The 21591-nt window shown below is 50.4% G+C and overlaps 1 protein-coding gene across 1 annotated transcript in view; it reads right to left on the minus strand.

Moving 5' to 3' along the window:
• The window catches only part of LOC126518170 (phospholipid-transporting ATPase ABCA3-like), an 81775-nt gene that overhangs the window by 34479 nt on the left and 25705 nt on the right, over window positions 1-21591 (minus strand). The window contains exons 3-4 of the mRNA XM_050168016.2: window positions 18573-18760; window positions 13246-13419 (exon numbers count right to left, since the gene is read on the minus strand). Coding sequence (XP_050023973.1) covers window positions 13246-13419; window positions 18573-18760 — 362 coding nt within the window. The remainder of the gene's footprint in view (window positions 1-13245; window positions 13420-18572; window positions 18761-21591) is intronic.

The following is a 21591-nucleotide window of genomic DNA, read 5'->3' on the forward strand; positions in this document are numbered from 1 at the left end:
ACACTAAGGTCCTCTTCCTGAGTTAAAGCTGAATACCTGTTCTGTAGCTTGATCTGGAATTCCTCTATTTTCCCTCTTACCGCTAACTCATTGATCGGCTTCTTATGTACCAGTTTCTTCCGTTCCCTCCTCAGGTCTAGGCTAATTCGAGTTCTTACCATCCTGTGGTCACTGCAGCGCACCTTGCCGAGCACGGCCACATCTTTTATGATGCCAGGGTTAGCGCAGAGTATGAAGTCCATTTCATTTCTAGTCTCGCCGTTCGGGCTCCTCCACGTTCACTTTCGGCTATCCCGCTTGCGGAAGAAGGTATTCATTATCCTCATATTATTCTGTTCCGCAAACGCTACTATTAACTCTCCCCTGCTATTCCTAGTGCCTATGCCATATTCCCCCACTGCCTTGTCTCCAGCCTGCTTCTTGCCTACCTTGGCATTAAAGTCGCCCATTAGTATGGTGTATTTAGTTTTCATTCTACCCCTCGCCGATTCCACGTCTTCATAGAAGCTTTCGACTTCCTGGTCATCATGACTGGATGTAGGGGCGTAGACCTATACGGCCTTCAATTTGTACCTGTTATTAAGTTTCACAGCAAGACCTGCCACCCTCTTGTTAATGCTACAGAATTCCTGTATGTTACCAGCTATATTCTTATTAACCAGGAATCCGACTCCTAGTTCGCTTCTCTCCGCTAAGCCCCGGTAGCACAGGACGTGCCCGCTATTTAGCACTGTATATGCTTCTTTTGGCCTCCTAACTTCACTGAGCCCTATTATATCCCATTTACTGCCCTCTAATTCCTCCAATAGCAGTGCTAGACTCGCCTCACTAGATAACGTTCTAGCGCTAAACGTTGCCAGGTTCATATTCCAATGGCGGCCTGTCCGGAGCCAGTGATTCTTAGCACCCTCTGCTGCGTCGCAGGTCTGACCGCCGCCGTGGTCAGTTGCTTTGCAGCTGCTGGGGACTGAGGGCCGGGGTTTGATTGTTGTGTTCATAGGAGGTTGTGGCCAAGTACTGCACCAGGGTGGCGAATCCTGCTCTGGTGAGAGAGTGCGTTACCGTTTCTGGTCACCGGGATCAGGCCACACTCCAGGCCTGTTTGTGCAATTTTATCAACACGCGGACTTTTTTTTTAATCCGGTGGAAAATTGCCGGCACCGGGATTGGAACCACGGACCTCTGGCACGCGAGGCGTGTGTTCTACCTCTACCAAGGTGGTATTTAAATACCAAGTGGTATTTCGCGTGGCGGCCAAAGCCCCTCGTGAATGCATTCACCTGTACTGGATGCCGTTTCTTGCGAAGCCGTTTCGACCACGCCCACTTCAGTGCGTACACTGCGGATGCTATGGTCACACTGCTGCGGCCTGTGCTTTCCCGGAAAGGATCCTGCGCTGCGGTGGGCAACATTGGACAAACTCCTGCGAGCAGCGATAGCCTCGATGCTTTCGCTGCGGAGGACCCCAACCCGCAAACGCAACGCGTTGTGCGCGCTGCCAGGGGGAGCGCAAGGTACAAATATTGGAGGACACTTAAGCTTCGCCTTCAAGAGTGGAACGCGATAGCGTTATCGCACCCCGTTTTCGCCGCCTACTCATTCGCTCGGCATGCTCTTGAGTCACACAAAGACGAAACGTGCGCCTGAGCAAGCGGAACGAACCAAAGAGCTCGGTGTCTCGGAGGGAGAAACGATCTACGCGAACCAAACGTCGTCATCGGCATGGACAGCCGGGCCGCGACGCGCCATGAAGGCGGACGTGATTGTGGGGCTGACGCCTCGATGGGATCGTCCTCTATCTCGCTTGGGAACACCACGCAGACGCAAACTCCTCGCCAGCTGTACGGCACACATTGTAGAGGATGCTTTCCCCTCGGACACGCTACCGCGCAGCGATCACGTCAGAGGCGTCCCGCATCAGACGCTGCACCTAAATCGCGCTGTGAGCAGAAAGAGGAGGCGCGACACGCGGGCGAGTGGCGATCCAGCTGTCGGGGCGGCGCCGCACATTGCGAGGAGCGGGTATTCTGTGTTTGCCGCAAGAGGGCTCTGCGTGCGCGCCAAGCGCAGGAGAAATGTAGCGGAAACGTACTTCGCTACGCGTTTAACTGCGATTTCTGCAATTTACATGCTCATAATTACCGATATACACCGCAGTATAACTTTCTACGGCACGTTTCTAAGGCAACACCGCATTCACTAGAGGCGCTTTTGTCCCGCTATGAAGCATCGAACTCGTGGCTGAATAATAGCGTCTCCTCTCATACTCCGGAGGCCCTGGTTCAATTCCCACCCAGCCCATCTTTCAAGTCGTTTATATTTATAAATTGCCTTGTGCTCTTTTTGCTCACGGCCAACGCCACCGACGCCGACGACACTTGCTTTTCTGCGACACGAGCTCCTTAACGCTATCGCGTTAAAATCGGGTGTCTGCGGGCCCTGGTCATCTATTTTGACGAGCCCACAGTGCGGCTTGAGGCTTCTGAGACTACGGCTATTAGTTGCGCTGTTCTGCATTCCTACCCTACCCAAGCGTGACGGATAGCCATTGGCACTTGCGGGTCATCGGCTTCAGTATCCGAATCTTTCATCAAGCAATAAATAACCCTTGAATCACTGGATCTGGTGCCACGCCATCTCGCAACGTGAGCTATCTGAGAATCAGATGAAATAGGAAGGCTTACATCAAGCTGTCTTATGCCTCAGTGTCTGCGGCGCAAACCAAGGATGCCTCTACTCCGGCCTCTAGACCTACTGCCTGTCCTCAGCATCGGACAGCAGTCTAGACCGTGCCTTCCATTCTGGTAGCGATGACTCCACATGCTGCCGTGAAGAATTCGCCTGCAGATGCGGCAGTTCTAATGCCATCCCTTCAGGGAGAGATTCATAGCTTGAAGCTGCTCCTGCATTGTGCGATTGCCCTCCTACCGGAGGACAACGCCCTACGCGTCTTCTACTTTGCGACAGGTGGCCACGCCAAACAGAGTGGCCAACATGGCTAACCACCGGGGGAAATGCCGCCGCCAGCCGAAGGCGATACAGCGCACTCGTTGCGGCGGCAGCAAGCTGGCCCCTTGGAGCCTTTCCTACGAGGCGATTACGATCTACTTTCCGTGCAGGAAGTTAGTGTGCCGGCTGAGGCCGTTCGACTCCTCGGCTATATCGGGTACTCCAGTGTCAAGATGTGCTCCTTGGTCTCCTGCTCTGTAACCCTTTGCCTGGACGCCGGACATCCACACGCTTCCCCACGCTCAGCTGTCTAGTGCGCTGCTCTATTCGTCATGCCGAGATCCCTGCTGCTGACGTGATAGCGGACCAATGGTGTGCTATACGATGACTATGCGGCTTGGATCTACGGACACTACTTCGGCGAGCATTCATATGCACCCCTAGAGCCATTGGCACAATCGCTGCCTGTTGCGACTGTGTGTCCATCTAGGACAAACCCGCCGTGGTTGCTCAGTGGCTATGGTGTTGGGCTGCTGAGCACGAGGTCGCGGGATCGAATCCCGGCCACGGCGGCCGCATTTCGATGGGGGCGAAATGCGAAAACACCCGTGTGCTTAGATTTAGGTGCACGTTAAAGAACCCCAGGTGGTCAAAATTTCCGGAGTCCTCCACTACGGCGTGCCTCATAATCAGAAAGTGGTGTTGGCACGTAAAACCCCAAATATTATTATCTAGGACAAGAACACGTACTCTACGACGACTGCAATGCACATCATGCAGCCCGCGGTAACCGCAGCTACAACACCCGTGGCAACACTGTGGTAGGTGCTACACTTCAGGCCGACCTTGTCACCATAAACACCGAAGAAGATACTTGCGCAGGGGTACCCGCAGCTTCAACTTAAGAACTATCGTCCACCTAGGCATTACAGCAGAACGCTGTTGGTACATTTTTACCATGGCTCCTGACATCTGGGGGTCTGATCACCTTCCAATCTTGCTTACGCCCTCTTCCGCTCAATCCTACATGCCAAAGTCCTGTACATTGATCGAAGGGGATGCCTTCCCGCAGGTCTTCGCCAACAATTCCAGCGGAGAAATTCTGCGGGCTGTTCAAGACAGTATAGCAGCGGCCACTACCTGGGTGACTATACAGCCGTCACATCCACTACCGGACCTGCCGCTGCTTAATCTGTGGACCGCACGACGCCAAGCAGAGCGCCGCGCCCTCCAGGCCAACCGTCCTGAGCGCTGGACTGCCTTCTGCCGGATAGACGCCGCCATTCAACGTCAGGCCTACCTGAGGCGTCGGCAGATTTGGCAGAGTGTCTCCCCAACCATCCCAGATGTCGTCACAGTTCCAACCAGTGCCAATTTCTACGCTCGCTCCTGCAAGGTGCCACGATACACCAACCAATTCTGTTCGTCGCGATCACCTTGAGGACTGGCTAGATGGCTCTGACAGAACGACTATCGCACCACTTCAGATACCTGTCTTGGCGGATACCTGTCACCGGTGGACCGGGGCAGTCTCCAAACCAGAGCTTCCTGCTCCCTGCTGGGCCACCACCATTCCTGGACAAAGGAGCAGATTGCAGTCCTGTCTGCCAAGGTGCCCACCTCCCAAAGGCCCGTCTCCCTCACCTCAGCAGCCTGCAAGGTATTGGAGTCTGTAGCATTGGTGCGCCTCGAGTGGATCTCCCGAGCTCTCGACTTCCCCCAGGAACAACAGACTGCGTTCCGTCGTCACAGTGCACTGCTGACTCCATCGCGGACGTCGTATAATCCTTGCAGGATGTCACAGGTTCTTGCGAAGTAACACCATGGTGCTTTTTGATGTGGAAAGCACTTTTCATGACTTGCCCTACACGGTCATTGGGAGCTCTCTACATGTCTTGGTGTTACGGGAGGTCCGCGACGTTTCGCCATGGCATTTCTCACAAGGATGGGAAAGGCTGTGAGCTCCCAACGGGCAGTTGTTTCCGGAGTGCCGTGGAGATCTGTCCTTAGCCCCTTCCTTTTCAGCTTGCCTTTGCGATCTCGCCCTTCCGCCGTCCCAGCGGACTACAAAAATCGCGCTTCATCTCCGTGTATGTCGATTATGCAGCTCTATAGACGCAGGGTACCACTAGAAGCCCACCAGTCATTCGATTCGGTTCTGCCAGCAGCGAATCCTGGAGGAAGTTGTTTCTGTATTCTACTTCTATACAGTGGGCGTCTCCGTATCGTTAACGAAGACGAAGGCACTCCTCGTCTACCCCAGCGTGGTCATACGTCGCCGAGCAATCGAGTAGTCCGGCTGGTCCTTGGTGGCAGCCACATATGATGGAAACTGGCCGTCACCTACTTGGGCGTGTAGTTAGACCACCAACTCTGATTGAGTGTCAGTGGCCCAGGCGTTCTTCACCAAATGCTAAAAGTACAACAAGTGGTTCATCGTCTCCCGTTCCGCTGCACAGTATGCACGCAACACTAGGGTATCCATCTATACGCCACAGTGGTTATGTCCGGGATTGTTTATGCGCTCCGCTCGTGGTCCTACTACGTGCTCTCGTTCACCGCCTGCAGTTCCAGAACCGGAAAGCCTTCCGGATGATTCTTTGCTCGCCGAGGACCTTGGGCATCGCTGCCATGCTGCCATCCTAGCCGAGGCAAACACTTGGTAGCTGTCCCTACTGCTGCTAGAGCGTAGTCTCCATTACATTCACAGGCTACATCGTGCCCCATTGGCACGGTTTTGCTCTCGAGAATGCGATGCCGACCTCTCTCACGCATGGGCAGCTGTTGCGAGTTGTACGAGGACGTTGTCGGCCGTCCTCCTACGCTAGCTATCCGGCCACCTTCTCGGCACCATCAGCCACTGTAGGTTTCTACTATTCTGGAGGGCCTCTCGAAAAGGTTGTTCCCATCCCGTGCCTTGTACAAAGCTTCGATGTTTCTGATGAAGGACCAGCTCGACGAACATCTACACACCCAGCTCCGTCCTTGCAGACTCCGATACATGCAGCCTCCTGCGTGATACCTTCCCTTCGGCGCTCGGGAGTGTGCCGGCTGCCTTTCGCGACAAGCTCCACTGCTGCTGAGGCTGCAGGCTTCCTACTGGCTGCAAACCTGCTAGTACAGGACCCCCAGGATTCTCCGGTTTTGATCATCTTCGACTCGCAAACGGCGCTCCTGGCTCTTTATCGGCCGAACACCGCCGACCTTGGCGTTGCCCTCCTGGCGGAAAAGCTTCGCGCCCTTGTTTCGAGTGGCTTGAAGGTGTCGCTAGGGTGGGTGCCCTCTAACGTCGGCGTCCAAGACAACGAAGAGGCTGACACGCTGGAAAAGGCAGCACACCATGCCACTGTTCCAGTCGGCCCCGCTGTAGCTACTTTCTATTATGCAAGGTACACGTTGCAGCGGCACCTTACGGCGCTCCACACTGATTGGCGGGCCGCCAGCAGTCGCCCTTCCCGTCCGCTTGCTGTTCGCAACCTCGCAAGGCAGGAGCGATGTCTCCTGCTACGCCTACGGATCGGCCCCTCCTGAACGACATCCTGGAGGTAAAGCAAATGTATGACTCCATCCCCGGCCTGCTCCAAGCGCGGCGAGGGCGAAACCATTGACTACCTACTTCGTTTCTGCCCCACATTCCCTAAACAGAGGGCGTGCACTCTACGCGTCATTCCGGGGCCTGGGGCTCACTGCGGTCTCCGCAATGCAGCGACTGTTTCCCGGCTGGCCCCACGGCTCCGCCTTCAGGCACCTTGTCACGTTTCTGGAGGAAACGGGGCTGGCGTGCAAATTGGGAATGCGCCGCCTGCCTAACGCTGACAGCCAAGGGCTGTGTAATCGCCTCAACCTTCCCTTTTCTTTCTTCTTTATAGCCCCCTCCCGTTCCTCAAGGCGCTGGGTCACGCTCTCTAAAGGCACTGAGCACATGCTGGTGGGCTAGTTGGTTATACATGATTACAAAGAAGGCGCCAAATAAAACAACTACCTGGCGCTTACATGGTTGTCTCGTGTCTCCATCCTTCGTCTGTTGTTTTATTTGGCGCCTTCTTTGTAAACTCTCTAAAGGGCTGCCGAAAATAGCGCCCTTTTCTCTTCACAACCACATTCTCTCTCTAATACGTGTGTCACCGCGAGGGAAAAAGCGCCGGAAGAGGAAGGCGCCTGGTGGTGAAAAAGAAAATAGCCATGCTCTCTGTGATATACCAGGCATCACACCATCGAGATCAATGTATTATCGACGACCGCGTTCGCGGCATTTCCGTCTGTGTTTCGACGCCGCGGGGCTCGCTGTGCATGTTCGTGGCGTCCATATTAAAACATTCTTTGCGTAATGCACAAAATGGGAATAGCACCTATATACTTGTGCGTAACCGGTGTTCGCGAAGTCAAATGTCAATGTAAGATTTTTGTACTCCCAGTACAACAAAATCATATGGTTCAGACATATTCCCCTAGTGCAAATGCGGGGGTTTAGCCCAGTGGTCAAGGTATCCGGCTTCTGGGCGTGGCATCGTGAATTTGAAAGTCACCACTTCCAACGTCTGTCCTTTGGAATTTACTTCATTTTACACATTCCTTTCATCATATCGACTCACGCTACGTGACAAACGGGCGGACAGGTTGTCTCGTTGGGTAGGCAAAGAAATGTTTACGAATTCGAAATCGGAGCAGAGACCCTACCCTCTCCGCGAAGTAGGAGAAGATAGTGAAGGAAGTCACATTGTATTTTTTACTGCAGCAACCGCGCTTTTAGGGCACAATGGCGGTTTTATTATTGTGCTGTATGCCCATGCGTGCACTGCCCCGTAGGTCTCGTACCGTAGTAAAGGTGGTGTCTGTGTAGGATTGCGTTTGTCTCCGTGTTTTCTTCGGCTTTGTTGTCGCCGGATGGGACTGGAAAATGTAAAAAGCTTGAAAACAGCGTGCATACAACGCCGTACATCCCGCACTACACCACGGACGAAGGACGATTTGGGAATCAATTTGCAGTCTTAGGGGGATTCATGCTAAAGTGCCGTCACAGACTGATGCTGGTGTTCTTCAGAATATGTACGACAAATGCCTTGCAAATAAGTGACAACTGGACAGTGTTGCTGCTTTCGACAGCTGTCGATGCATTTGTGGCACGTAAGACAGCCCTGTGAAGTGGCGGTAAAGAAGCGGCTGCTGTGAGTAATTAAGAGACGAACCTTCCTTAGCTGGATATCTGCGTTTTCGTGGGACACAGGGAAGTGATGGTTATCGGATGCCGTTCAAGAGTGAACAAGGTTGATAGCGGAAAGTTGATGGTAGCACGAAGGCCCGGTCAACGCGCTAGGCGCACGCATATGCGCCTACTGTTAGGTAACGTGCGTAGCTTACCCCAGAACTCTGTTTCCATTGAAGCTTCACATACCGTGAGAACAATACACCTCAGGCTGCTATCACTGGGTGTAAACGCATGGCGACGTTCTCTACTGCTGGCCTCTTCTGCAGCACGCTGCCGCTCGTCACATCTCCGTGGTGCGGGCCGCCAAAAACACGTTCAATAAAGCAAACCATTTCCTATAACGTCACTACTAGCAAGCGTGTTTGTTCTCATAAAAAGCAAGAGGGCTAGTCATACCTCGCGATGTCCGTAAAGTCTGCTGCCGCGCATCCCCTGTGCATTGTCGCAGCGAAATGAGAATGCACATATTTATCTTCAGAGGAGCTGGCAAAAGTAGCGGGGGCGAAGGGGGGGAGGCCTCACAGTCAAACATGCGGAGTTGTCTATGAACTCCATTCAACGCTAGAGCCCGGTACTACGACGGCATAACTTATGCAATGGTATCATGATTGGTTCTGTTGGTCGGATCACTACGGCGCGCACACATCCGCGCAGCCTAGCGTGGTTGTGCGCCGAAAGCGAGAAATGTAAACAAGAGAGCAGGATCTGCGTCGACAAGAAGGCGGAGTAGCGCCAGCTTCCGGCGTCACTTAGTTTCACAAACAATGACATCAGGGTCTCTCCGCATTTATTCCTTCCTCTATGTTAATGCCGGAAGTTCGCTTTACTCCGCCATTTTGTCGGCGCAGTTTCTCTACTCTTTACATTTTTCGCCTTCACCGTGGATCTGCTTCAGGCTACCCGGACGAGCGCGCCACGTGGCGATTCCATCAACGAATCCAAACACGATGTACCATCGTCTTGTCGGCAGAGCATTGTGCTCTAGCGTTGGAAGAAGTTGACAGCGAACTTCGCAAATAAGACCATGTAGCCGGTCCCTGCTACTATTGGCGCATATTGTGAAAATGAATCTGCGCACTCTCCCTGCGCTACGAGATTACGCAGACGATGACCGGCAGCACACTTTACGCACGTGCATAATAATCCATCGACCTATGGCTAGCCCATCAGTAGTTTAAGTTAACAAGCACGCGTGTGAGTCCTGCCTTGAGGCATTGTTTCGGATTGTTGAACAAGTTCCAGGTGGTCGCACAACGCAGCGATATAACGAGCTACAGCGCTCGCCGTCGAGAGAACTCGGTTAGATGCATGACTGCGTCTTGAGGCGCGTTCTTCTCACGGTAAGTGAAGCTTCCCGAAACAAAAAAGACGCAGTTTCGCCTAAAAGACGAAGCATCGGTTGCGATATCAAATTAGTAGACAGTTGTACGAAATCAGGATACTAGTCTATAAACTCGTTGTCCTAAAATCTTGGAAACATTATCTCAATAACTGAATTAACAAGCATGGTGTCAGCGCGCACAGGCAAACATGAACACATTCCATTGGATGAGTGCGGACACTCCTTGTTAAAGCGCTGTTCTGAGCAAGCGCGGCAGCAGCAGCGAGCGAAGAGACTTTCGTGTGGTCTATCGCTTAAACGCAAGAGCGGCGTGAAAACAGCGTGCACAAAGGTGTGAGCCGTGTGCAGATCACCTCTAAGACACGACGCACGCGACCGCGCGAGAACAACTTTATTGAATCATAAATCTGAGTGGTGCCGTTCAAAGTACGCACTTGTTGGCCGAGCGAAAGCCGCGCTGTCTCCCCGCTTTCCTCCATCGTGCGGGAGGGAGCCGCGAGCGTCAGTTCTCCTTGCGCCCGGTCGCGAAATTCGCAGTTGCTGCCGGACCACTACGCCGCCCCCCCCTCCCTTCCATCTTCCCACAGTCGTTCACGCGACAGAAGACAGTGCGTTTCATCATCATCAGCCTGATTACGCCCACTGCAGGGCAAAGGCCTCTCCCATACTTCTCCAAGAACCCCGGTCATGTACTAATCGTGGCCACGTTGTCCGTGCAAACTTAAATTCTTCCGCCCTCCTAACTTTCTGCCACCCCCTGCTACGCTTCCCTTCCCTTGGAATCCAGTCCGTAAGCCTTAATGACCATCGTTTATCTTCCCTCATTGCATGTCCTGCCCAAGCCCATTTCTTTTTCTTGATTCCGACTAAGATGTCATTAACTCGCGTTTGTTCCCTCACACAATCTGCTCTTTTCTTATCCCTTAACATTACACCCATCATTCTTCTTTACAGAGCTCGTTGCGTCGTCCTCAATTTAAGTAGAACCCTTTTCGTAAACCTCCAGGTTTCTGCCCTGTACGTGAATACTGGTAAGATACAGCTCTTAGGCACTTTTCTCTGGAGGGATAATGGCAACCTGCTGCTCATGATCTGAGAATGCCTGCCAAACGCACCCCAGCCCAATCTTATTCTTCAGATTATTTCAGTCCCATGATCCGGATCCGCGGTCACTACGTGCCCTAAATAGATGTATTCCCTTACCACTTGCAGTGCCTCGCTACCTATTGTAAATTTCTGTGCTCTTCCGAGACTGTTAAACATTACTTTAGTTTTCTGCAGATTAATTTTTAGACCCACTCTTCTGCTTTGCCTCTCCAGGTCAGTGAGCATGCATAAGAATTGGTCCCCAGAGTTACTAAGCAAGGCAATATCATCAGCGAATCGCAAGTTACTCGGGTATTCTCCATTAACTTTTACCCCCAGTTCTTCCCAATCCAGGGCTCTGAATACCTCCTGTAAACACGCTGTGAATAGCATGTTTACAGGAGGTACTCGGAGCAAACAGTGCGTGTGCGCTCCGCTTTCTTCGTTTGCGCGCACCAGATTTAGCCGAGATCATCGGCTTTCCTCGCGTGGTTTGACTCCCACATACAGCATACGGCGCGCGGCGAATGTCATCGCTCTTGGACTTAATGTGGAAAATCAGGGCAACGGCGACGGCAAAAATTTGCCTGGAGTGTCCATATAATTGCTATCCTGATAAAATCTGTTGTAGCTCACGCGCAGTGGCCAACAGTGTATACGCGTACTACATGCGTGCTTCCAGCGCGTTGACAGGGCTCGCTAGGCGCGACCGACCATTAGCCGTTTTATGTGCGCGCAGACGTAGTTTTCTGTCGAGTCTTGTTCACCCTTACACCGCGTCCGCCTACGTTCTGTTCACTGCCACTCTATGGCGCATTGATGTATGCGGTAAGCAGGGTTCGCGCCTTTATTACTAACAACAGCGCCTTCTCGATCATCCTTGCGTACCACGAGTGCATCGCCAGCTGCCAAAAGCGGGTACGCTGCACAACTGTCATTGACCTGCAAGTCGTTTATCGTACGTTCTGAAGCACAGCGGTTTCAGTCCGTGATGGCACGACAGCACTGTATCCACCGAAGATAGCAAGAATACTCCCAGATCCTCCTTCGACAGTAGTGCGGTACGTGGTGTACAGCGTTGTATACGCGCTCGTTTCACGCTCTTTGCTTTTTCGAATGTCACCTGGCCAGAACAACAGCCGGCAAAGAACGGTCTAGCTAACACGGCGGCGCAAGACACGGGGACTAACCCAAACTTTGATATAGGGCGACTTTACCAGGGTACGAGATCTACGGAGAAGCACACACATGAGTCTAAGCCATCGTAACAAAACCGTCATTCTGCCCCGCAAGATGGCCGCTACAAGAAAAAATACCACGTGACCTTCTCCACACTACTGTTCTAGTGCGGAGACTTGGTAGGGCTTCTCCTCAGTTCCGTCCACCGTGAGTATCGCGCACCCTTGGTTGTTTCTTTCGAGGGATCTAGCGAGCTCTGTCGACGCGGCGGGCAAGCAACATGAACGACCCGGCATTTCGGCAGCAGGAACTTTCAGGTCGTTCAATACGCCGACCGCTCCAGTGTGAACGTGGCAAGAAAGCGAGTGCACTAAGAGTTACAGGCAGCAAAATTGGCAGGTTAATAATTTTTTTTAATAATAGTAAGAGGCGGGGGGCAGCAGTGCAACGATGTCTCGACTGATAAGCCTTAGCTATGATTACAAGTTGTTGCACAGCAGAATGGTGAGCGCTAGGTATCGCATACATTCCTATATTGTTTATATGTGAGGGCCGTACTGGTTACTGCCAATTGAAGCTTATTTTCTTCATTAGTTCATGCATACTGGGTGCGTGAACAAATAAAAGTGAAGTCAGTTTTCAAGTCCCTCTGTCGGTGTCATTCAAACCCACCCTAATCCTTCACGTTCTTAACAGATGTGACTGCCGGCATTAAAAGCCTAGTTATGTTGCCCTTAGGACGCAAAGTCTTCATATGTTTCAAAGCACACTTGCACGTAAGGTGAAATAAGCTCCAACATCAAACAAGCTAAATAACTGTTCGCGTAGCTGCTGAAGTGGTGAACCCTAGATGAATTTAAACATTTGCCCAAAGCAGCTTATAATCACGATACAGCTTCCACTTCAAGGTTCGACGTCATACTTGATTCTGTGTTATTTCGTTGACAAAAGCTAGCCAGCAAACTGAACCCTCCCAGCAAACTGATGGCTACCGGTGTGACAGGCCGACATTTTCTGAACATGTAGGCTTCTCGGAACGTTTCCCTACCAATTTACAGATACCTTGATTTATATACATTGAGCAGCACGCTCCAAAAACAGAGTGCAGTTTCCAAACGTCAGTATGATGCGACAATGAACACTTGTGAAACTTCAGGAAGAGTCATATTAACCTCCCACATAAATGTAAACAAATAAATTATGAAATCTAAATTGTTGACACTCACACTAATGAAAAACAGGTTTCTTTTCCTCTCAATGTCGCACATCTCGTGCTAGGCATTATGATGTTTGCAGAAATCACTCGATCAGAAAAGGTTCGAAAAACAGTTTCCTCTGTGCTCACACCTCAGCTTCATTCTGCACTGACTTCGTTTGCCTGCGACTAACAAATCGAGCACTCGTTTGCTCCTCGCTCGAATACAGTCATTTTCCCATTGGCTTCGCTGTGTGATAACATTGCCTACACTTTGGCAGCACTCACTTGTGTGACGTAAGTACGAAGGTAGTCTGCGTGCGTTTCTTGATCTCCGCGATGGCTCTGAAGATCTTGTTTCTGGACACGACATCCACCCCCGCGTATGGCTCGTCCAGAAACACGAACGGCTGCAGTCCCAGCAGAGCGGCACCGATGGACAACTTTCGGCGGTTGCCTCCGCTGGGGAATGGAGAAAAAGATTAAATTATGGGGTTTTCCGTTCCAAAACCACTTTCTGATTATAAGGCACGCTGTAGCGGGGGGCTACGGAAATTTGTAGCACCTGCGGTTCTTGAACGTGCACCTAAAGCTAAGTACAGGGGTGTTTTCGCAATTTCGCCTCTATCGAAATTGCGGCCGCCGTGGCCGGGGTTCGATCCCGCGACCACGTGCATTAGCAGCCCAACAATATAGCAACTAAGCAGCCACAACGGGTTAAGTAGAGCGGCACCAACCACTATGCATTACTGAAAAAGTGTAGAGGCGGAGGTAATGTTGGGGGCCTCTTTAAGGGACACTAGGGTAAATCGCTTATGTGCAGAGGGAGCGATGCGCTCACCTACCTCAGAAGCAGTGTGCGTGTTCCTAACCAAGCTGGGTATCGATAAAATGTTTATTGCTTATTCTGATCTAACGAGCGAATTTCCCTACTTCTGCTTAACAATTTCAAGTCAGTCAATAAGGATGCCTCGACATTAGACAGATTACAGATTTCTTTTGTCAACTTCAGTGGCGGAAATATTTGTTCGGACAATGTCAATGTGTTTGCATCCGCTTGAAACGATTTACAGTACTGCGGTATTGTACTTTGCTCATTAAGCACAGAGTCATGTGCTCTTTCTGCCTCTATGCTACCGCCATCGTTGAGGTGCACCATGTACGCTAACCTTGTGGCCAAGTGCTGGGTCCGCGCGCCAAATAACAGGTGAACCACTGCGCCGTCCTTATGCCTCTTCAACTGCCTCCTTGTAACTTACATGGGTTATTATTTGAGCTAGTTTGATTTTCATTTTAGATTGTGTGGTACAGCGCGAATTTGGGACAAGGGACACAAGAAAGCGCATGTCCTCGCCTTTTCTTGTGTCCTTTGGCCCTGATTCGCGCTGTACGACACAATCTAAAATGTCTCCTCGTATCGCGATGCCGCCCATATTTGTCAGTTTTCTGACAGAACCACCATGAGTTCCCAAACTTTTTGTGATGTTTCTAAATTACAGGCTCCCCAATCGGCCCAAAGTTCATTTGAACGCGGCACCGCATCCATCAAATATTTTCAACAAGCGTTTATGGCTAATAACAAACAGGGTATAGAAAGTGAAGACGAACGAAGGCCTACACACAAACACAAGCGCTATGTGCGCCTTCCTTGTCTTCATTTTCACGCGAGAACGTTAAGGAGCTCGTGTCGCAGAAAAGCCGGTGTCGTCGGCGTTGGTGTCGGTGGCGTTGGCCGTGAGCGAAAGATCCCGGAAAGCAGTTCATAAATAAAAACAACTTGCAAGATGGGCTGGGTGGGAATAGAACCATGGTCTTCAGAGTGTGAGGAGGAGACGCTACCACCCAGCCATGAGTTCGTTGGTTCAAACGGGACAAAAGCGCCTCTAGTGAATGCGGTGTGGCTTTAAAAACGTGCCGTAGAAAGTTATACTGCGGCGTATATCGGTTTGAGCATGTAAATTACAGAAGTCACAGTTAAGGGCGTAGCGAAGTAGGTTTCCGCTACATTTCTTCTGCGCGTGCCGCCCACGCAGAGCCCTCTTGCGGCAAACACAGAAGACCTCCTCCTCGCAATGTACGGCGCTGTCCCGATAGGTGGTGCGCTACTCGCCCCCTTCTCGCCTTCGTCTCGTTTCAGCGTATAGACGTCAGACTCTGGAGTTTTGCAAGACGCGTAGCGCCAACTGGCGGTGCGAAGAGGCAGTAATTGAGTAGTGCGAAGCCCGAATCCCTTGCTAAGTTGCAGCTAGCGGCTGCGAAACAACGATTTGACTAGATTATGGTCCATATTGCGAGCCTTTTGTGCATTTAACGCCCAGACAGAGAGCTATGAATTTCTCCGCTAGTAGGACGCGCCGCCGAACTGCCATAAAACGCTTGCTGGCTCACTCAGGCTCACTCGCCAGACAGATGGTGGAAGCGACGGCAACCTCGATAGATCCGCGCGCTACGAAGAAACGCCGCAATCGATGCTTCTGTAAATTGCCATGAACTTGAAGGACTGTATAACAAGGTTGAGTTTAACCGATTTCCATCGCGATCGCATGAAGGGCAAAGGCGAGCGCTGGGTACGGGCCGTTGAACGTGTTGGGTAATCAAATTACTTGCATTCCCCACAACACGGCGGCTCGCATGAGAAAGCGCCATAATGTTGTTCTGCTGTAATAGTGCTTCGTAGCCTTGACGGAGGACCGTGGCAACCAAGCGATAACTCAAGAATCTACTGCCGCCACTTCGTTGGCAACAGAAAAAAACAACGTTGCGAATCATCCTGCTGATGTAGCATCAATATTTTCCGTCCGCCTCTGCTTTACTCAAGTGGAAGGGAGAGATTCGCCAGGCCAGTTCAACCAAGCAATTTGTTTCGTTTATGAGTTTAAAATCCGGTTCTAGGGCATCGTTGTGTCGTGAGTTAATTTCTAGTTTCGGTATATTGTAAGTCCTGCGCCGGTACAACAAGCACGTTTCGCAATGTGCTGAGCCTGCTCGACTACGTTTTTGATATATGAGCAATAAAGTTGCTGTAAGAGCACTGTATGAGTAATTTCGAAGAAACGCACGTGTGTAAACAAAATGTTGCGTTTATTTACATATACTTGTGCGCATGTTTTGCTTAAGGCGTCTGCGAAAAGTTCAAAGGTACTGAGCGATGCTGTAGCTCCGGCGAGACAGAAAGATGCGGCGCGCAGGCATCGTAGAAAGCTTACTTTCGTTATTTTCGCACGCTGTACGTTTGCTGCCTTGGAAAAGGTTTTCTATTTCCTGCCCTGAAAAAGGCGATGGAAGGGTTTACTCTCTGTAAATAATTGCAAGAACAAACATTACGATAAAATGCAAAATGATACTTAAGTCTTGTGTTCAGGGCGTCTTCAATATGAACCAATTTGAAATGCTTAGATGTTTATGCTGATATTGCTAAACCAACCTGATGCTCTCTGCCCTCGCGAGTTGCAGCACGCCGAAATAACACCCGAGACTTCTTTTATATTGTACACGTACTTCGCCCTTTCCGAAGCGTGGTGAGGCGGACGAAGCTTTCCAGGTCCTTGGTTTTTAGGAAACCGTGCCTCAACACAACCGAAAGAGCAGGGTCCATTATGCATATGCAACTTCGCCTGCGGACAGCTCTTTTTGCACTACTCAGTTTGCGCCTAGGCTGCGATGGGGGCGCTGGTGACGGGTTTTTTCGCAGCGCCACCTGGGCAGAGTCTGAGGTCTATTGGGGCCGTGCGGGGACTGGTGCGAGGCGCGTCGCGGCCCGGCTGTCCGTGCCAATCACCACGTTTGGCTCGCGTAGATTGTTTCTCCCTCCGAGACACCGAGTTCTTTGGTTCGTTCCTTTTGCTCAGGCACACGTTTCGTTGCTGCGCCGAACGCTACGTTGCTCGGCGCTCACCGCGTGATTGGTGGGTGCAAAGTCCGACTCGGGGCGCCTCGTACGTGATCGCTGCGCCGTAGCGCATTGTCTTACACCCTTTGGCGGGTCGACGAGAACGCTGTCGCGTTCCACTCTTGAAGGCGAAGCTTAAGCGTCCTCCAATTTTTTCAGTCCATTGTTTGTTATTAGTCGCGAAACGACACAAGCTTGCCTGGTTTTCTAATCGGCTCGCTTAAGCTTTATTTTTACACGCAAGCATAACTGGCCAGCTCTTCAAATCGACTGTGTTTTTCTGAGACAACAAAGGAAACGAACGGTGAAAGCACCAGAAAGTCAAGAAAATCGTGCGCCTGGGTAGTACAAAGGAGCGCGCTAAGCTCGCGGTAAAGCACCGCCACCTAGAGAAACGCGCAGGTAACGTTCAGCGAAGTACAGATGGAGAAACGAGGCCAAGCGGAAGGTAGGCGATGCGCGCTGGGTAGACCTCCTCTGGCAGTTCTACTGGTTTTCTTTGCGATGCATAGGTGGTGGGTTTGTCTCGTGGTAACGTCGTCCTCGCGCGCCGTACACTGTGTGTTCGAGTGAAAGCGTGCGATCGTGAGGCGAAGGTGGCGGCTCAATCTCGCGTGCGCGCTGGGTGAAAGCGCGGCGTATTCCGTCGCGAGCATTGCGCCGTGACACCGGGTTGAAGGGACCGGGGGCGTATTACTTCGGCCGCGCATGATAGCGGGCGCTTTATGTTGAAAACAATCTGCTTTGGATGCACAAGTCTACGGCCCGTAGCTTTGCGTGTGCTGTGTTCTCACCGATGAGTTTGCGTTGAAGCGATAGAAGCACGAAGGTCACTTCGCTCGCTGCTGCTGCCGCGATTCCACAGCGCCAGCGTTTTGACAGTCGGTGTCCGCGGTGAATGTTTACAACGGGGGCGTTCTACTGCGGCGGCTGATGCGTCTGGCGCGGCTGCGCCAGCCCTGTATTGAACACGATTTGTGATGCTGACTGTATAGGCGTCAAGGCGCACCAGTGATCGATAGCGTCGTGTGCGCCACAGCACCCATACGCTTGCGCGTCACCGCCGTTCGCGAAGTGAAACATCACTTCTGGCGATAAGGCAGAACGCAACCGCTGTCTTGCACTTGGTTTTTAAAATTGAATATATTTACTGCTCTTTCACGAATTTTGTTATCCGATCGTTCACAATAATAGGACGCAACAAATTGTCAATGTCAGTGTCAATAGTCCAAATTTTTGAAGAAACCAAATGTGCCCTACTTGTCAATAGTCAATAGTCACTATTGTAAATAACACTATTTTTCGAGTAGTTTTCGATTTCAAACGCCAACTTCCTACAACAAAAGGAATATTCGCGCAGAAATACGATACAATTTATTCACGCGGGCATGCTATGTGCCTAAAAAGTGCCAAGTTATGTCCTTCGCGATCTGCGAAAATTGTCGTCTACGCGAACAAACTGTCATTTAATCCTAAAGTTCCACTCGCGTATTAAATAAAGCTTCGTAACAGAAACACACTAACCTAGCGAATACTAGGACGTGAGTATCGTTCTATATTTACTGCATCAACCGTCTTCTACTATCAGAAGGCAGTTCGACCAGTATACTATTCTACTCGTCTCGGCCCCATTAGATTCCCATTCAATTCTTTTTTGAAGAGTAGTACTCGCACACGCCTGATTGTAAGAATGCTAGCTACATAAATTCAATCGCCGTGCGCGAACCTGTACACGCCGCACTCCTTCGATGCGTGCTCGTCGAGGTCAACGACCGATATGATGCTGTTCACCATGGCCTTCAATTCGCTTTCAGGGATGCCTCGCAGTCGACCGACCAGGTACAGGTACTCGTACGCGTTCAGCCTGTCCAGTAGGCCTCCGAGCTGGAAGCAGTAGCTGACCTGCGACTGCCACTGCGTGGCAAGGGGACAAGGGAAATCAAAGTTATTTCCTCCTCAACGCCAAACAAATTAGAGGGCTGAGTACATAAAAAAAGAATGCAAAGAAATTGAAACAGACCAAAATACGTCCCAAACGAGTTCTAATCTGACACTGATGTGTCATCATCATCATCATCATCAGCCTAGTTACGCCCACTGCAGGGCAAAGGCCTCTCCCATACTTCTCCAACTACCCCGGTCATGTACTAATTCTGGCCATGTTGTCCCTGCAAACGTCTTAATGTCATCTGCCCACCTAACTTTCTGCCGCCCCCTGCTACGCTTCCCTTCCCTTGGAATCCAGTCCGTAGCTCTTAGTGACCATCGGTTATCTTCCCTCCTCATTACATGTCCGGCTCATGCCCATTTCTTTTTCTTGATTTCAACTAAGATGTCGTTTACCCGCGTTTGTTGCCTCACCCAATCTGCTCTTTTCTTATCCCTTAGCGTTACACCCATCATTCTTCTTTCCATAGCTCGTTGCGTCGTCCTCAATTTCAGCAGAACCCTTTTCGTAAGCCTCCAGGTTTCTGCCCCATATGTGAGTACTGGTAACACACAGCTGTTGTACACTTTCCTTTTGAGGGATAGTGGCAACCAACTGTTCATGATTTGAGAATGCCTGCCAAACGCACCCCAACCCATTCTTATTCTTCTGGTTATTTCAGTCTCATGATCCGGATCCGTGGTCACTACCTGCCCTAAGTAGATGTATTCCCTTACCACTTCCAGTGTTTCGCTACCTATCGTAAACTGCTGTTCTCTTCCGAGACTGTTAAGCAGTACTTTAGTTTTCTGCAGATTAATTTTCAGACCCACCCTTCTGCTTTGCCTCTCCAGGTCAGTGAGCATGCATTGCAATTGGTCTCCTGAGTTACTAAGCAAGGCAATATCATCAGCGAATCGCAAGTTGCTAAGGTATTCTCCATCAACTTTTATCCCCAATTCTTCCCACTCCAGGCCTCTGAATACCTCCTGTAAACATGCTGTGAATAGCGTTGGAGATATTGTATCTCCCTGTCTGTCGCCTTTCTTTATAGGGATTTTGTTGCTTTCTTTTTGGAGGACTACGGTGGCTGTGGAGCCGCTATAGATATCTTCCAGTATTTTTACATATGGCTCATCTACACCCTGATTCCGTAATGCCTCCATGACTGCTGAGGTTTCGACTGAATCAAACGCTTTCTCGTAATCAATGAAAGCTATAAATAAGGGTTGGTTATATTCTGCACATTTCTCTATCACTTGATTGATATTGTGAATATGGTCTATTGTTGAGTAGCCTTTACGGAATCCTGCCTGGTCCTTTGGTTGACAGAAGTCTAAGGTGTTCCTGATTCTATTTGCGATTACCTTAGTAAATACTTTGTAGGCAATGGACAGTAGGCTGATCGGTCTATAATTTTTCAAGTCTTTGGCGTCCCCTTTCTTATGGATTAGGATTATGTTAGCGTTCTTCCAAGATTCCGGTACGCTCGAGGTTATGAGGCACTGCGTATACAGGGTGGCCAGTTTCTCTAGAACAATCTGACCACCATCCTTCAACAAATCTGCTGTTACCTGATCCTCCCCAGCTGCCTTCCCCCTTTGCATAGCTCCTAAGGCTTTCTTTACTTCTTCTGGCGTTACCTGTGGGATTTCGAATTCCTCTAGGCTATTCTCTCTTCCACTATCGTCGTGGGTGCCACTGGTACTGTATAAATCTCTATAGAACTCCTCAGCCACTTGAACTATCTCATCCATATTAGTAACGATATTGCCGGCTTTGTCTCTTAACGCACACATCTGATTCTTGCCTATTCCAAGTTTCTTCTTCACTGTTTTTAGGCTTCCTCCGTTCCTGAGAGCCTGTTCAATTCTATCCATATTATAGTTCCTGATGTCCGCTGTCTTACGCTTGTTGATTAACTTAGAAAGTTCTGCCAGTTCTATTCTAGCTGTAGGATTAGAGGCTTTCATACATTGGCGTTTCTTGATCAGATCTTTCGTCTCCTGCGATAGCTTACTGGTTTCCTGTCTAACGGCGTTACCACCAACTTCTATTGCGCACTCCTTAATGATGCCCATGAGGTTGTCGTTCATTGCTTCAACACTAAGGTCCTCTTCCTGAGTTAAAGCCGAATACCTGTTCTGTAGTTTGATCCGGAATTCCTCTAGTTTCCCTCTTACCGCTAACTCATTGATTGGCTTCTTGTGTACCAGTTTCTTTCGTTCCCTCCTCAAGTCTAGGCTAATTCGAGTTCTTACCATCCTGTGGTCACTGCAGCGTACCTTGCCGAGCACGTCTACATTTTGAATGATGCCAGGGTTCGCGCAGAGTATGAAGTCGATTTCATTTCTAGTCTCTCCATTCGGGCTCCTCCACGTCCACTTTCGGCTAACCCGCTTGCGGAAAAAGGTATTCATTATCCGCATATTATTCTGTTCTGCAAACTCTACTAATAATTCTCCTCTGCTATTCCTAGAGCCTATGCCATATTCCCCCACTGACTTGTCTCCAGCCTGCTTCTTGCCTACCCTGGCATTGAAGTCGCCCATCAGTATAGTGTATTTTGTTTTGACTTTACTCATCGCCGATTCTACGTCTTCATAAAAGCTTTCGACTTCCTGGTCATCATGACTAGATGTAGGAGCGTAGACCTGTACAACCTTCATTTTGTACCTCTTATTAAGTTTCACAACAAGACATGCCACCCTCTCGTTAATGCTATAGAATTCCTGTATGTTACCAGCTATTTCCTTATTAATCAGGAATCCGACTCCTAGTTCCCGTCTCTCCGCTAAGCCTCGGTAACACAGTACAT

This window comes from Dermacentor andersoni, chromosome 11 (assembly GCF_023375885.2).
Source record: "Dermacentor andersoni chromosome 11, qqDerAnde1_hic_scaffold, whole genome shotgun sequence".
Lineage (NCBI taxonomy): Eukaryota > Metazoa > Arthropoda > Arachnida > Ixodida > Ixodidae > Dermacentor > Dermacentor andersoni.